The following is an 18482-nucleotide window of genomic DNA, read 5'->3' as shown; positions in this document are numbered from 1 at the left end:
ACACATTAATAATGGAAGATGAAAAATATCCTGAGACTTTAAAGCAAAGAGAATGAGAAAAGGATGGCATGGAGATGTTTGCAGGCGTTTTACACGCCTCAGGTGTGTGAATACAAGGAACAAGAGTGCTTAAATACTCTTGCTGCAAAATTTGTGACACATTCAAACTGAAGCAGGGGTGTCAAACGTACACGAGATGAGTTTGCTGCGTATACAAATGAGCTGCAATTGTCCTCATCCTTCTAGTATCCAGGTGAGAGGCATGATTTATGATCTACAATGAAGTTTGACTAGCAAGGAAACGAGGAATCAGCTTATTAGTAAATATTGGCACACAAGCTTGTGATCACGGCGCCGCTATAAATAGTTGGTCCGCATTAGTTCTTATAATAACAATATCACTAATACGTGGTTAATATTCAAGTCACAAAATGTGAATTGAGTATTGTTGGCGGTTTTTGGATATTTTTTTTAATTGGGTTTTATGGGCGGAATAGAGGACCTCCCATCGGCTTTGCTGTAAGTGGACTTTTATTTACCAGTTAGAATGCATTAAAAATACATCCATCATCATCATGTCTTTCATAATGATTGTGAACGATACGCAAAATTCCAAAAAAAAAAGGTGCAGTTCCCTTTTCAAGTTTAAAGGGGAACATTATCACAATTTCAGAAGGGTTAAAACCATTAAAAATCAGTTCCCAGTGGCTTATTCTATTTTTCGAAGTTTTTTTCAAAATTTTACCCATCACGCAATATCCCTAAAAAAGCTTCAAAGTGCCTGATTTTAACCATCGTTATATACACCCGTCCATTTTCCTGTGACGTCACACAGTGATGCCAATACAAACAAACATGGTGGATAGAACAGCAAGATATAGCGACATTAGCTCGGATTCAGACTCAGATTTCAGCAGCTTAAGCGATTCAACAGATTACGAATGTATTGAAACGGATGGTTGTAGTGTGGAGGCAGGTAGTGAAAACGAAATTGAAGAAGAAACTGAAGCTATTGAGCCATATCGGTTTGAACCGTATGCAAGCGAAACCGACGAAAACGACACAACAGCCAGCGACACGGGAGAAAGCGAGGACAAATTCGGCGATCGCCTTCTAACCAACGATTGGTATGTGTTTGTTTGGCATTAAAGGAAACTAACAACTATGAACTAGGTTTACAGCATGTGAAATACATTTGGCAACAACATGCACTTTGAGAGTGCAGACAGCCCAATTTTCATCAATTAATATATTCTGTAGACATACCCTCATCCGCTCTCTTTTCCTGAAAGCTGATTTGTCCAGTTTTGGAGTTGATGTCAGCAGGCCAGGGAAGCTAGGGTCGATATTCTTCTCTTGATCATCTTCGGTGGCGTAAGGGACGGTGTGAGCTAAGACATCCAGGGGGTTTAGCTCGCTCGTCTGCGGGAACAAACTGCCGCCATTGCTTGCCGTGCTACCGAGGTCCTTTGTCCCTGTATTGCTCACACACTCCGGCAGATTCAATGGGGGTCTGGCGGCAGATTTCTTTGACTTTATCGTTGGAAATGCATCTGCTTTGAGTGTCGCAGGATATCCACACATTCTTGCCATCTCTGTTGCAGCATAGCTTTCGTCGGTAAAGTGTGCGGAACAAACGTCCAATTTCTTGCCACTTTCGCATCTTTGGGCCACTGGTGCAACTTGAATCCGTCTCTGTTCGTGTTGTTACACCCTCCGACAACACACCGACGAGGCATGATGTCTCCAAGGTACGGAAAACAGTCGAAAAAACGGAAAATAACAGAGCTGATTTGACTCGGTGTTTGAGAAAATGGCGGATTGCTTCCCGATGTGACGTCACCGAGAGCGAATAATAGAAAGGCGTTTAATTCGCCAAAATTCACCCATTTAGAGTTCGGAAATCGGTTAAAAAAATATATGGTCTTTTTTCTGCAACATCAAGGTATATATTGACGCTTACATAGGTCTGGCGATAATGTTCCCCTTTAATGGCTTTGTACAAAACCCAAAACCAGTGAAGTTGGCATGTTGTGTAAATTGTAAATAAAAACAGAATACAATGATTTGCAAATCCTTTTCAACTTATATTCAACTGAATACACTGCAAAGACAAGATATTTAATGTTCGAACTGGGAAACGTAATTTTTCTTGCAAATAATTATCTTACAATTTAATGGCAGCAACACATTGCAAAAAAAGTTGGCACAGGGGCATTTTTACCACTGTGTTACATGGCCTTTCCTTTTAACAACACTCAGTAAACATTTGGGAACTGCGGAGACTACTTTTTGAAGCTTTTCAGGTGGAATTCTTTCCCATTCTTGCTTGATGTACAGCTTAAGTTGTTCAACAGTCCGGGGTTTCCATTGACGTATTTGACGCTTCATAATGTACCACACATTTTCAATGGGAGACAGGTCTGGACTACAGGCAGGCCAGTCTAGTACCCGCACTCTTTTACTACGAATCCACGCTGTTGTTACACGTGCAGAATGTGTCTTGGCATTGTCTTGCTGAAATAAGCAGGGGCGTCCATGAAAAATATGTTGTTTGGATGGCAACATATGTTGCTCCAAAACCTGTATGTACCTTTCAGCATTAATGGTGCCTTCACAGATGTGTAAGTTACCCATGTCTTGGGCACTAATACACCCCCATACCATCACAGATGCTGGCTTTTCAACTTTGCGCCAATAACAATCCGGATGGTTCTTTTCCTCTTTGGTCCGGAGGACACGACGTCCACAGTTTCCAAAAACAATTTGAAATGTGGACTCGTCAGACCACAGAACAATTTTCCACTTTGCATCAGTCCATCTTAGATGAGCTCGGGCCCAGCAAAGCTGGCGGCGTTTTTGGGTGTTGTTGATGAATGGCTTTCGCTTTGCATAGAAGAGTTTTAACTTGCACTAATAGATGTACCGTATTTTTTGGAGTATAAGTCGTTCCGGAGTATAAGTCGCAGGGGCCGAAAATGCATAATAAAGAAGGAAAAAAACATATACAAGTCGCACTGGAGTATAAGTCGCATTTTTGGGGGAAATTTATTTGATGAAACCCAACACCAAGAATAGACATTTGAAAGGCAATTTAAAATAAATAAATAATAGTGAACAACAGGCTGAATAAGTGTACGTTATATGAGGCATAAATAACCAACTGAGAACGTGCCTGGTATGTTAACGTAACATATTATAGTAAGAGTCATTCAAATAACTATAACATATAGAACATGCTATACGTTTACCAAACAATCTGTCACTCCTAATCGCTAAATCCCATGACATCTTATACGTCTAGTCTCTTACGTGAATGAGCTAAATAATATTATTTGATATTTTACGGTAATGTGTTAATAATTTCACACATAAGTCGCTCCTGAGTATTAGTCGCACCCCCGGCCAAACTATGAAAAAAACTGTGACTTATAGTCCGAAAAATACGGTAGTGACACACTGTAGTTACTGACAGTGGTTTTATGAAGTGTACCTGAGCCCATGTGGTGATATCCTTTACACACTGATGTCGCTTTTTGATGCAGTACCCTGAGGGATCGAAAGTAATGGGCATTGCCGCTTACGTGCAGTTATTTCTCCAAATTCTCTTAACCTTTTGATGATATTATGGACCGTAAATAGTGAAATCCCTAAATTCCTTGCAATAGCTCGTTGAGAAATGTTGTTCTTAAATTGTTCGACAATTTACTCATGCATTTGTTGACAAAGTGGGGACCCTCGCCCCATCCTTGTAAGTGAATGACTGAGCATTTCATGGAAGCTGCTTTTATACTCATTAATGGCACCCACCTGTTCCCAATTAGCCTGTTCACCTGTGGGATGTTCCAAATAAGTGTTTGATGAGCATTCCTCAACTTTCTCAGTCTTTTTTGCCACTTGTGCCAGCTTTTTTGAGACATGTTGCAGACATCAAATTCCAAATGAGCTAATATTTGCAAAAATTAACAAAGTTTACCAGTTCGAACATTAAGTATCTTCTCTTTGCAGTCTATTCAATTGAACATAGGTTGAAAAGGATTTGCGAATCCTTGTTATGTTTTTATTTACGATTTACACAACATGCCAACTTCACTGTTTTTGGGTTTTGTAGATACAATTAGACAAAGTCTAAGTTCATTGTTGTGTTTGTGAAACTGCACTAATGTTTTCCTCAGAATTTTCAATTTATTTGAAGTGTTTTGTCAAGAGTATTATTTGTGACATGTACCTTTTCAGAATGTCCTTGTTTTATTTTGGCCAAAGTAAAACAAAGAAAACTATCTGAAGTTGTCTTTATTTTTAAATTGGTATGCCATGATTTTACCAGTCTGGCCCAAGTGGAAATTGGTTTTCCTCCTGCTAAAATGAGTTTGACAGCTCTGATCTAAAGTGAATCATATGTTTGTCTCCTCCCAGCACTTAATCCTCCTCATCATGTGCGTTTCCTTGGCCAGGTGAAATGCGTGGAACTGTCAGGGTGGGCACCTGGCCTCCGCCACGGCGTGGCCCTCAACCGCCTGCACGATGTGGGGCTCTGCTGGTCGAGGTGCAGCGAGCAAGATGAGGAGCCGTGGCCCTGGACGCCTGCAGACGTGCACGGGAACAACCTGGTCCTCTTGAGCTGCTCGCCCGCTGACGGTCTACAGGTAGCCACAACACTCACTTTTCTCTGGATGTGCTCTCCTTGCTTCCACTATTCTACTCGTGTTGGGATTTGTTTCAAATAATGTAGAGGAGTAAACATAAAAGTTTAGCAATTAAGTTGTGTTGTAGTTCACTTCTCCAACTTTTGAGAATAAATAGTTAAGAGACTGCTCTCGCATGGAATTCGGTACAGGGGTAGTACATTGCAAAAAACAATTTTAAACATTTGTTTATTGGCTTTTTGACATATACAGTCCAGAAATACAATTAAACTTATCAAATGCTCTTTTCCCCCCAAACAAATGACCCCCAAAATTATATATAACATTAAATAAAAACAAGACATGCATCAAATGAGTTCAGGCAAATATTGACATGAAGCCACAGACAACTGCACTCTTGAGTTTTCCCCAACACGGTCAAGCAATACACAAAAGCAGACAAAAGGCTCATCAATTATCTACCTTTCAATTACATTTTCGCCGTGTTTTGATTAGTTTGGGATAGGGATGTCCGATAATATCGGCATTCCGATATTATCAGCCGATAAATGCTTTAAAATGTAATATCGGAAATTATCGGTATCGGTTTAAAAATTATCGGTATCGGCTTCAAAGAGTAAAATGTATTTCTTTTAAAAATGCCGCTGTGTACACGGACGTAGGGAGAAGTACAGAGCGCCAATAAACCTTAAAGGCACTGCCTTTGCGTGCCGGCCCAGTCACATAATATCTACGGCTTTTCACACACACAAGTGAATGCAATGCATATTTGGTCAACAGCCATACAGGTCACACTGAGGGTGGCTGTATAAACAACTTTAACACTGTTACAATAATGCGCCACACTGTGAACCCACACCAAACAAGAATGACAAACACATTTCGGGAGAACATCCGCACCGTAACACAACAGAACAAATACCCAGAATCCCTTGCAGCACTAACTCTTACGGGACGCTACAACACCCCCCCGCACCCCCAAACCCGCCCACCTCAACCTCCTCATGAGCATGTCCCAAATTCCAAACTGCTGTTTTGAGGCATGTTAAAAAAAATAATGCACTTTGTGACTTCAATAATCAATATGGCAGTGCCATGTTGGCATTTCTTTCCATAACTTGAGTTGATTTATTTTGGAAAACCTTGTTACATTGTTTAATGCATCCAGCGGGGCATCACAGCAAAATTAGGCATAATAATGTGTTAATTCCACGACTGTATATATCGGTATATATCGGAATCGGTAATTAAGAGTTGGACAATATCGGATATCAGCAAAAAAGCCATTATCGGACATCTCTAATCGAAATACATTTTAATACTGGTACCAAAATATTGGTATCGGGACAACACTACTGTGTACTGTACAAACGTGGTAGGTTTTAACTGAACAATTGAACCTTTAGTGAATGACAGACAATCGTTATAAAACACAAATTAATGACAACAGAAAACGATCTCAATTCTGTTGTGCAGTTGTTTACATGTGTTTTCGCGGCTTAATTGTGTGAATGTGAGTAAATATGGGTGTATGTGTCCAAAGACCTGCAATGTAAATCAAAAGACAGTGATGATATGTATTCAATATGTTTACATTTCCCAACCAAATGAGTGTGTTGTTTCCATTCAGTGTCGTTGGTGTTCTTATTCGCTGCTTGGCGTGCGGACCCATGCATGTGGGTGACAGGATTGTGGATGGCGTGTTAGTCACCTATAGGGTGGCACCTCTGTGGAGATGCACCGCCACGCATCGCCGTGTTGAATATGCAGGAGGGCTAAGCCGGCGGCGCGGCGTGAAGAACGCCCACGCGCGCAACCGAGCTCGCATTGGCGCGCGCGCCTCACGAGCGCATCCTCCCGGCCTCTGGCAAGACCGCCTCCCCGTGAGCCAGTTGGCCTCACGCCGAAAAACACATGAAAGATCCCAAATTACCGATCAGGAGCTTAACGCCGCTCCTTTCGTCATGTACCTTGCTAAGCGTATGCAAAATATTCACCTCATGGAAGCAGTTTGCAAGAGAGGAAAGGAGGAGCGTTACCAATCGACACATGAATATTAAAATAATCAAAGCAGATGTTGTTTAGTCTTGGTTTTGGAACCTTCTGCATGTTTATCACACTCCTTCACCTCCTGTATTTTCTCTCACACTGCACCCCGCCCCACACCCACACCCGCCGCCGTCTCTTCGGCGCGGCACCGTGCTCCCTAATGAAAGCGTTTGTTGTCATCGTTCAGATGCGCGGTGTGAAATTAAGCGAGCAGTTTACGCAAGAGCCGTGGCGGGAATCAAACGGCGGGCGCCGCATCGCGAGACGCCAGCTACTTCAATCACTTCAAGCTCATGTGTATGTTCCTTTTGTTCGCCTCGCTATCTGCCGCACTAAGCCAATTTCCTCGCCAGTCTCCCTGCGTTTGTAAAAGTCTGATTTCTTCCCCTATGTGGTCTTAATTCATATGCCCCTCCCCCAAACACACACACACTCACACCATGCTGATAAGTGGAACCTTGGCATGCTGAGGGGGTGCACGATGCAGAAAATTGTTTTTAAAAAAAACACATATAGTTTGTTTTAATGCAGTCTGCTAACATTTTAATGATACTTCATGCCTCTCCAACACACACAAAGTGTTTGCTGGTATTTATTCTTCTTAATGAAATGTAAACAGCAAACGTGAATGTTTTCTTGCTTGTATGTGTGTATTCTATTTTATCCACCCCCGCCCTGCGCATGACGATCATGTTATCTGTCACCAAACAGTTTTTTCCGCACTTGTTTGATCTGTATTTTTCCTTTTTTAATTACTATTTACTTTGGCACTGCTCCGCTCTGCGTTTTGTAGCTGGTAAAAAAAGAAAATAAGCAAGAAACACTCAGGGAAAAAAATGGCCCACCTTTATTAAATGGAAAACGTTCGCTTCGTTTTGTGTTGCTGCTCAATGAGGAATTTTAATCAAGGCTGTGTATTAGGAGCGTAGGAGTGTCTATATAAAGAAACTGCATTCCACATGCGGAGAAAGGACTGGAAATTTATTTTTAAAGCATGAAGTTGGTTGGTTGAACATAAACATGATACATCACATATTTTTCATGCCCGAAAAGGAGTAGGGAGATGCAAAATGTATTTACTTTGTACCCCTTTTCTACTTCATAGCAATTACTTACACATATGTTCACTTCCTGTTTTCAGTTTGTAACAGTTTACGTCAATGATTTTTAAATGCAACAGTTCTCTTCATAAATAGTTCAGTCAGTTATGAAGATATGAATACCGTATTTGTCATGTCTGTGTAATCATGTTTTGTCTTAGTCATGTTTTGTTTAGTTATTGGACTCTTTAGTTTCTGGCTTTTCACTCCCTTGTCTTGTTTTCATGATTACCCATTAGTTTCACCTGTTCCACGTTTGGACTCATTGTGCACTCTTGTTTGTCACCATAGCAACCCATTAGTTTTCACCTGTCACGTCACGCACCTGTTTCACGTTTTGAGTCACGCACCTGTTTTCGTTAATCATGTCTGTAGTATTTAAGTTCATTGTTTTTCAGTTTGTCTTTCTGGTGACATCCCCACATTTATGCTCTTCATACCCCTGTCACACTCGGTTAACCTCTGCGCACTTCATGACATGTCCAAGTAAGTTTTCTTTATTCATGCCATAGTTTGCAAGTTTTGTTTAATTGGTCATAGTTTCTGCCCTTGTGCAAGTTTTGTGTTTATAAGTCAAGTTTTGTACTTCCGCCCTTGTGCACGCCTTTTGTTTACTTCCTTGTTTTGTAGTTATAGTGTTAAATAAAAATGTACTTACATTCCCGTCTCGCCCGAGCCAACTTTCCGTTGCCTTCGAGAAAAACTAAACCCCAGGATCTAGTCATGACAGTATTTTTCGGAGTATAAGTCGCTCCGGAGTATAAGTCGCACCGGCCGAAAATGCATAATAAAGAAGGAAAAAAACATATATAAGTCGCACTGGAGTATAAGTCACATTTTTTGGGGAAATGTATTTGATAAAACCCAACTCCAAGAATAGACATTTGAAAGGCAATTTAAAATAAATAAAGAATAGTGAACAACAGGCTGAATAAGTGTACGTTATATGAGGCATAAATAACCAACTGAGAACGTGCCTGGTATGTTAACGTAACATATTATGGTAAGAGTCATTCAAATAACTATAACATATAGAACATGCTATACGTTTACCAAACAATCTGTCACTCCTAATCGCTAAATCCCATGAAATCTTATACGTCTAGTCTCTTACGTGAATGAGCTAAATAATATTATTTGATATTTTACGGTAATGTGTTAATAATTTTACACATAAGTCGCTCCTGAGTATAAGTCGCAGCCCCGGCCAAACTATGAAAAAAACTGCGACTTATAGTCCGAAAAATACGGTAATATTTTATTTTCAATAAGTGTCATCATTCTTCTGTGTACTTTGTAAACACTTTTAGTTTGAACAGTTTCTTCAACTGGATCATATTAGTGCAATGTTTGACTTTTTTGCTTAATCTATTCCACAACTGAATTCCACATACTGATATACTAAATGTTTTAAGTCAGTGGTTCTTAACCTTGTTGGAGGTACCGAACCCCACCACTTTCATATGCACATTCACCGAACCCTTCTTTGGTGAAAAATAAAATGTTGTTTTTTTCAAATTCAAGACAATGTTATATGTTTTTGGTAACACTTTAGTATGTGGAACATATTCTAGGTAACAAATACTTAATTTAGAGTTATTTGGACAGGGTTAGGGTTAGAGGGTTAGGGCCAGGGTTAGAGGGTTAGGGTTATAATAAGGCCATGCCGAATAAGGCATTAATAAGTACTTAATAATGACTAGTTAAGAGCCAATATGTTACTAATTTGCATGTTAATAAGCAAGTAATTAATGGTGAATATGTTCCCCATACTAAAGTGTTACCATGTTTTTTTACTGGTGCACAAAATGAACCGTGCATGAACATCACCTTGTTCAAACAACAAAACCAACACAGTGCATAAACTCACAACAAATTACACACCTGCAAATCAGTCTGACTTCTGCTGTTGCCGTATCCGTAATACGCGATAGGGAGAAGTTTTTATTTGCACGATGAGTCGGGTGTGTCTTGACCTCCGCCGAACCCCTGAGCCCGACTCACCAAACCCCTAGGGTTCGATCGAACCCAGGTTAAGAACCACTGTTTTAAGTGTTGTACGTGCATACAAATGTTTTAAATTAGATTTTCCTCTTAGGTTATATTTCTCCTCTTTTGTTGAGAAGAATTGTTGTACATTCTTGGGTAGCAGGTTATAATTTGCTTTGTGCATAATTTTAGCTCTTAGCAAAGCATTTAATTTCAATAGTTTGGATTCAATCAGTAAAGTTCTCTATATCTTACATTATGTATTATTCTTACTGGCCTTTTGTGTAACACAGTTAGTGAATGAAGTCTACTTTTGTAATTATTTCCCCATATTTCTACACAATAGTTTAGATATGATAACACTAGCGAAAAGTAGAGAATATGAAGGGATTTTTGTATAGAACATATTTCATTTTTTATTTTTTTATTTTATTTGGGACAGTACAGAGTAATAAATGTGTCTGCAAAAACAACTTGAACATAAATATGCTGGAATTAGCACAAAAGCTGAATCACATCCTTGTCCTAAGGCAGGTAGAAAATCGCAAACACACATTTACACACACACGGACACTATGGACACAATAGACAAACAATAACTATAATAATAATCAGAGTTTTAAAAAAGGGAGTACAAGGAGAGGTTCATCAACTGACTTTTTTGACTTCAACCAATTTTTAAGGACCCCTTTAAATCAGGGTTTCCCAATCTTTTTTGTACCAGGGACCGGTTTAATGTAGGCATTATTCTCACGGACCGGCCTTTCACGTGTGGCAGATAAATTTAGCAAACAAGTGCATGAAAAATGAATACATGAAAAAACTCGCCATAAAGTTGAATTAGTGAGAGCCCCCTGGCCTTTTCCTTTTGCAAAATAGCTCTCCATAGACTTCAGTTTTTACTAATTTTTGCGAGTAGTAGGCTTTTTTGGCTTTAGTGTCTAATGACTTATAGGTGATACATCGCATTCAAGGACAAGAGCATGGATATATAATAAAACTAGAAATACTTGCCATTAGTTCCAATAGTTTTCTGTGAATTTCTATTTCCATTCTTAAAAGTTAGGTATTCATATTTTGTGTAATATTTCATACGTAGATACATGGTTAGCTTTTTTTTAGAGATGTCCGATAATTTTATATATATATATATATATATATATATATATATATATATATATATATATATATATATATATATATAAAAATATATATATAAAATGTGTATGTGTGTATGTATATAAATATCCAATCCACTTTATGTATAAAGCACATTAAAAAAAACAGTAAAGGTTTCACAAAGTGCTGCACAGGAGTTAAAATATATATATATATATATATATATATATATATATATATATATATATATAGTAGAGATGTCCGATAATATCGACCGATAAATGCTTTAAAATGTAATATCGGAAATTATCGGTATTGTTTTTTTTTTTATTATCGTTTTTTTTTTGTTTTTGTTTTTTAAATCAACATAAAAAACACAAGATACACTTACAATTAGTGCACCAACCCAAAAAACCTTTCTTTCTGTTATTAATATTCTGCTTCCTACATTATATATCAATATATATCAATACAGTCTGCAAGGGATACAGTCTGTAAGCACACATGATTGTGCGTGCTGCTGGTCCACTAATAGTACTAACCTTTAACAGTTAATTTTACAAATTTTCATTAATTACTAGTTTCTATGTAACTGTTTTTATATTGTTTTACTTTCTTTTTGTATTCAAGAAAATGTTTTTAATTTATTTATCTTATTTTATTTTATAATTTTTTTAAAAAGGACCTTATCTTCACCAGACCTGGTTGTCCAAATTAGGCATAATAATGTGTTAATTCCACGATGTATATATCGGTTGATATCGGTATCGGTAATTAAGAGTTGGACAATATCGGATATCGGCAAAAAAGCCATTATCGGACATCCCTACTTTTTTTGGTCCAATTTTCCATGCGTAAATACATCTGTTATTGGTAACTACTTGTGTAATAGGACTATGCGCAGTAATAGCAGCACTTTAACTGACGAGGCCAATGGAGATGTGTATTTTCTTCCTTCGGCACAATTATTATATCCAACAATTTAGCACTTCTCACTTGAACTACTATGGTCACTTTGTTCCTGATCTGCCCTGATCTCAGGTCATCTATCTGCCTCGAACTGCAGATGGAACCTAGCGTTCGGCTACACTGCAAAAACTGAAATCTAAGTAAGATTAAATATCTCAAATAAGGGTGATATTTGCTTATTTTCTGTCTGATAAGATAATTATTCTCACTAAGCAGATTTTATGTTAGTGTTTTACTTGTTTTGAGTCTTTAGGTCCTAAATGATCTCAGTAAGATATTACAGCTTGTTGCTGAGATTTTATGACCTATATTGAGTAAAACATGCTTGAAACTAGAATATCAACTGTTGCAAAGCTGTGACATCAACACTCACAAGTATAAAACTACTTTTTTAAAGTAATAATTTCTTATCTCAAGCATGAAATAAAAAATCATGACTTTGACACAATTGTGTCTCATAATTAAAACGGATGACAGCCAAATGGACTTTGCTGTTTTATTTTCAATGAAACAATTGAAAATACGTACTCATATAGTAGTACAGTTGGCACAGTACAGTAAACGGACAGTTAATATTTAAACATTTAACATGTGACATTTCAAACTATTTTGAACAGAAATAGTTCATGCACATTCAGGTAAATTCTTCAAAATTACAATAAAAAAAAAATTGGCTGGGGGCCAGGCTGTGTGTGTGTATGTATGTATGTATGTATGTGTATGTATATATATATATATATATATATATATATATATATATATATATATATATATATATATATATATAGATAAATATATATATATATATATATATATATATATATATATATATATATATATATATATATATATATATATATATATATATATATATATCACTCGCGCACTAATTGACTGAAAGAGCACGCACTTGGCACGATAATGTCATGTTATGGATGGGAAAATGCATTTTTAGACAATATGATTTGCCCCGAGAGTAACAAGCAGTTGCCTTGTTGCCTTTCCATTAAGAAAAATAAACTAGTTTTTAGTATAAGTTTGCTGGTTTCAAGAAATGTCATGCCGAGCGCATATCATTATGTCAAGATAATGGCACTACCATTTACTTAATTTAAGAATATTTTTCAACATATTGAGAAAAAAGGTCTCATATTTTGGTTTTTCTACCAAGAAAAGTGCACTTGTTATTAGTGAGTATATACTTATTTTAAGGTATTTTTGGGTTTATTGAGGTTAGCTAATTTGACTTGTTTTGAAAGTCTTAACAAGTCAAATTTTCTTGTTCTATTGGCAGATAATTTTCCTTAGTTCAAGTAAAATACCCCTAATTTTTGTAAAACATTTTTCTTGTTTTTGAACACTGACTTTTTGCAGTGTATGATTTGGGACATTTACATTTGATATGTTTATTAATGTGCATAGTGACAAAGATGTAACAAATATAGCAAATGGCAACTTCACATCAGGAGATTTATAATACATCTATGAACAAGCTTATTGGTGGGACTGGTGAAAGTTAAGTAGGTTGGTTATAAATGAGTTAATGTCTCTGTGAGGCCCGGTAGCAAATGCGTCACTGACCGGTGCCGGTTTGGGGACCACTGCTTAAATGTCAGGTCTAGGTCCCACAGTTTCTTATGTGCTCCGGGGAAGTACTTTGCTTTATTCATTATAGAAATATTTCTAGCCACCTTATTTGTGTATTTTATATGAGATTTCCAGCTCATTTCATCGTCTATTATTACACGCAGAAATGTGATTTCTTTTGCTCGTTCAGTGAGCTTTGGTGCGGAATGTCAATTGCGGAATTTACTCCCAAGCCTGACTGCATTTTGGACGAAAAAAATCCCAGGAGGAACACTGCTTCTGAGGTGTTGGCTTTATTCCCAAAGCCTCGACAATTATGTTCAGTGGCAGCAATTATGAGAGTTAAGGTGTGTGGAATATTTTGGCAGGTAATCCTGCTGCGCCTCACATCACTGCCCCAACTCCAACCCTGATTCACCTAAAACTTCCCGTTCTCATTCCCCCGCCCGCTCCCGAGCCGCCCCCCTCCACACCGCCATCCCCGCCCATCCCATCATCATCCCCGCGCTCTCCTCCGAGTCCCTCCATCTCTCCAGTCGTCTCTCCCCCGTCTTTCTCTGCTCCGTGAGCTGGAAAATTGGCTTCAAAAGGCCACTGCTGTGAACAAGGGCCAGCCACACAGTCGGGCCCGTCCGCTTTATCTTTCACGCCACGGAGGGGGGAAAATGTGCCAGCGAGAGAGAGAGAGAGAGAGGGAGAAAGAGAGAGAAAAGGGAAGAATAGTTTTGACCAGTCACTGAGACCAATAACCAGGAGAAAGCTACTTAGCGGGCGCCTCTGTCTGTCTGCCTCTGTTTCCCTGCTGTCTTTGCATCCCTCTCTCTCTCTCTCGCTACGTCCACTTCCTCTTTGCTTTCACCCTCGCTCACGCTTTTCACCCGCTTCCTGTCTCTTTGCTGTCCCACTTTCTCATCTTCGAGGCGTTTTTGTCCGTCTGTGGCTCACACTTCATCTCACTTTGGTGCTCACTGATGCTCTCGACCTCCTTTTCCAGCCCTCAAAGGCAGCAATGACTGAATGAGCTCTGCTACTTCCTACTCCTTTTTAAATAAGGCTAAACATGTGATGTGCCTTGACAGGAGTGTGACAAAATATCGGGCGATAAAACCAGAGATGTCCGATAATATCGGGCTGCCGATATTATCGGCCGATAAATGCTTTAAAATGTAATATCGGAAATTGTCGGTATGTGTTTCAAAAAGTAAAATGTATGACTTTTTAAAACACCGCTGTGTAATCACATACTACCTACGGCTTTTCACACACACAAGTGAATGCAAGGCATACTTGGCCAACAGCCATACAGGTCACACTGAGGGTGGCCGTACAAACAACTTTAACACTGTTACAAATATGCGCCACACTGTGAACCCACACCAAACAAAACTTCATAAAGTGAGCTTTACATGTTTATTTTGTGTGTTGTGTTGTGTGACATTAACGTTTGAGCAACGTTGAGTTATACATGGATTGTTATTGCTATTCTATGCGCCTTACAATGCGGTGCGCCTTATATATGAACAAAGTTTTAAAATATGCCATTCACTGAAGGTGCGCCTTATAATCCAGTGCGCCTTATAGTGCGGAAAATACGGTAAATATTAGGGATAGGGTGCCGAATCCGACCAGTTCAACGAGGCACCGATTTACATAAAATCCAACAGTACCATGCTTATTAACTAGAGATGTCCGATAATATCGGCAGGCCGATAAATGCTTTAAAATGTAATATCGGAAATTATCGGTATCGGTTTCAACCTCCCGTTTTTCCCGGGAGACTCCCGAATTTCAGTGCTCCTCCCGAAAATCTCCCGGGGCAACCATTCTCCCGAACTCACCCGGACAACATTATTGGGGGCGTGCCTTAAAGGCACTGCCTTTAGCGTCCTCTACAACCTGTCGTCACGTCCGCTTTTCCTCCATACAAACAGCGTGCCGACCCGGTCACATAAAATGTGCGGCTTTTCACAAACATGAGTGAATGCAATTCATACTTGATCAACAGCCATACAAGTCACACTGAGGGTGGCCGTATAAACAACTTTAACACTGTTACAAATATGCGCCACACTGTGAACCCACACCAAACAAGAATGACAAACACATTTCGGGAGAACATCCGCACCGTAACACAACATAAACACAACAGAACAAATACCCAGAACCCCTTGCAGCACTAACTCTTCCGGGACGCTACATTATACACCCCCCGCTACCCCCTACCAAAAACCCCGCCCCCCCAACCCCGCCCACCTCAACCTCCTCATGCATGTCCTAAATTCCAAGCTGCTGTTTTGAGGCATATTAAAAAAAATTATGCACTTTGTGACTTCAATCATAAATATGGCAGTGCCATGTTGGCATTTTTTTCCATAACTTGAGTTGATTTATTTTGGAAAACCTTGTTACATTGTTTAATGCATCCAGCGGGGCATCTCAACAAAATTAGGCATAATAATGTGTTAATTCCAGGACTGTGTATATCGGTTGATATCGGAATCAGTAATTAAGAGTTGGACAATATCGGAATATCGGATATCGGCAAAAAAGCCATTATCGGACATCTCTAGACGACAGGTTGTAGAGGACGCTAAAGCATACTTGCCAACCCTCCCGAATTTTCCGGGAGACTCCCGAAATTCAGCACCTCTCCCGAAAACCTCCCGGGATAAATATTCTCCCGAAAATCTCCCGATTTTCAGCCGGAGCTGGAGGCCACGCCCCCTCCAGCTACATGCGGACCTGAGTGAGGACAGCCTTTTTTCACGATGGGAGGACAACAGGGTGACAAGAACTAAATCATCCAGACTAGAGATAAATTGTATTATTATGTTTATCTTACCTAAAAATAAATATATTTATTAATTAAAAAAAAAAAAAAACTAAATACATTTTTACTATATTTTGCTAAAAACATCAAAATTAATTGTATTTGTATTTTTTAATTTATATTTCTGACTCCTTATTACATCCAGCCATAGAATTATACATTAAAATAAACATTTGAAATAATTAATTTTAAATTATCATAATAATTCATTTAAAATGACCATATTTAATTATTAAAATAATTGCTTGTTTATCAACAACTTTAGCATTTTATTCATTACATTTTGAAGCTCTCAGAAGCCAAGTTATGTTATATTCCTTAAGATTTATTTATGCAAGTTTGAAGTATCAATTATCCAAACACTGTTTTGTTTGCATATTTTCAGGATGTATGTATGTATATATATATATATATATATATGAAATACTTGACTTGGTGAATTCTAGCTGTCAATATACTCCTCTCCTCTTAACCACGCCCCGCCCCCAACCCCCCACCTCCCGAAATCGGAGGTCTCAAGGTTGGCAAGTATGCGCTAAAGGCAGTGTCTTTAAGGCACGCCCCCAATAATGTTGTCCGGGTGGAAATCGGGAGAATGGTTGGCCCGGGAGATTTTTGGGAGGGGCACTGAAATTCGGGTGTCTCCCAGGAAAATCGGGTGGTTGAAACAGATACCGATAATTTCCGATATTATATTTTAAAGCATTTCTCGGCCGATAATATCGGCAGGCCGATATTATCGGACATCTCTAATTACCGCCATGTTTGATCGAGAAAATATGCTAACAACTGATTACCGTGATCAAACTCAAATTAATCGCGATCAACGATCACGATCATACAACCACCCAGCCCTAGGAGGACCCCAACAGACCGGCTAGCATCCTCAGACATGACCGTCCTGATCTGCCACTGTGCTCATAAACACCAGACTGTCAATCAAGAGAGCTATTGATAAGCGCTTCCTTCCAACTCAAGGGCAGACATCTGAGCATGTAGCAGCTCGGCATACAGTGATAAACAAACAAGGAGCCCACGCAGTCTGAAAGAAGCCTTTCTCGGTTCGAGTAAGGCAGAGCATTGTACAGTTGGACAACCATCGGCCGAATCCAGATTTCTAAATCCCCTGGAGCATCACCAGCTGGTATGGGCGGGTACAGGTGGGGTTCTTGATAAAAAAGCAGCTACCAGAAACCTGGATCATCGCTGGGTTGACAGAGAGTACTAAAGTGCGCAGTCACTAACTGAGCTTTTCAGGAGGGATTTCACAGCACCAAAGCCTCTATCAGAGCCCCGCATTGACCGTGGCAGCTTTGGCGAAATGAGCACATTTCATTTAGCCGTGTAGACAGAAAGAAGGATCGGCTGCTCGCCTCGCTCTCCTTCCGCAAAGCTGCCATTTTTCCTTTTGGCACGCATTGCCAAAATGCGACTTAGAGGAGGAGGAAGGGAGTTGATTTTGCCTGCACACGGTCTACGACGAGATGACTGTCCTCCATGAAAAGCTTTTTTTCTGCTCCCAATAATCCCTCGGAGCATGCCACTCCTGCTCCCTGGGGGGTGGGCGCTGTGTTTGTTTATTTCAGATGGCTGGAAAGCGGGGTTCAGTTTATCTCAGGACTTTGGGTACACCAAAGGAGGGTAAGGCCCACTGGATCAATAACCAGAAAAGCACTCGGAGAGCGCAGACCTACACCAGATCCTACACCAGATCCTACATTCCCATTGTAAAAAAAACAAACAAACAAACAAAAAAGTCCTGAATCCCTGAACTCTTGTCGGTCGTCCAGTGTCTTTGTCTCTGCTGGGCCGCTCGCATACACACACACAAACGCATACCTAAGGTAACACAATAAAAATGGACCATGTACGTCGCGACCATCCGTTTTTTGTTTGGAATAGAAAAAATTATATTGAAAAATAATTTAAAAAAAATTCCATTATCCGAATTTATTAACAACAACAACTAAAAACGTAAAACGGATAGTTATCTAGTATCCATTATCCGACTTTAAAGGGGAACATTATCACAATTTCAGAAGGGTTAAAACCATTACAAATCAGTTCCCAGTGGCTTATTTTATTTTTCGAAGTTTTTTTCAAAATTTTACCTATCACAGCAATATCCCTAAAAAAAGCTTCAAAGTGCCTGATTTTAACCATCGTTATATACACCCGTCCATTTTCCTGTGA

At 39.2% G+C, this 18482-nt stretch overlaps 1 protein-coding gene across 1 annotated transcript in view; it reads left to right on the top strand.

Annotated features, from left to right (window-relative positions):
- wdpcp (WD repeat containing planar cell polarity effector) overlaps positions 1–18482 on the top strand; it is a 211348-nt gene that overhangs the window by 112729 nt on the left and 80137 nt on the right. The window contains exon 11 of the mRNA XM_072911888.1: positions 4455–4646. Coding sequence (XP_072767989.1) covers positions 4455–4646 — 192 coding nt within the window. The remainder of the gene's footprint in view (positions 1–4454; positions 4647–18482) is intronic.

The sequence above is a fragment of the Nerophis lumbriciformis genome, linkage group LG02 (genome assembly GCF_033978685.3).
Source record: "Nerophis lumbriciformis linkage group LG02, RoL_Nlum_v2.1, whole genome shotgun sequence".
Lineage (NCBI taxonomy): Eukaryota > Metazoa > Chordata > Actinopteri > Syngnathiformes > Syngnathidae > Nerophis > Nerophis lumbriciformis.
The sequence above is the reverse complement of the archived record's forward strand: the minus strand, read 5'-3'. Positions and strand labels throughout refer to the sequence as shown.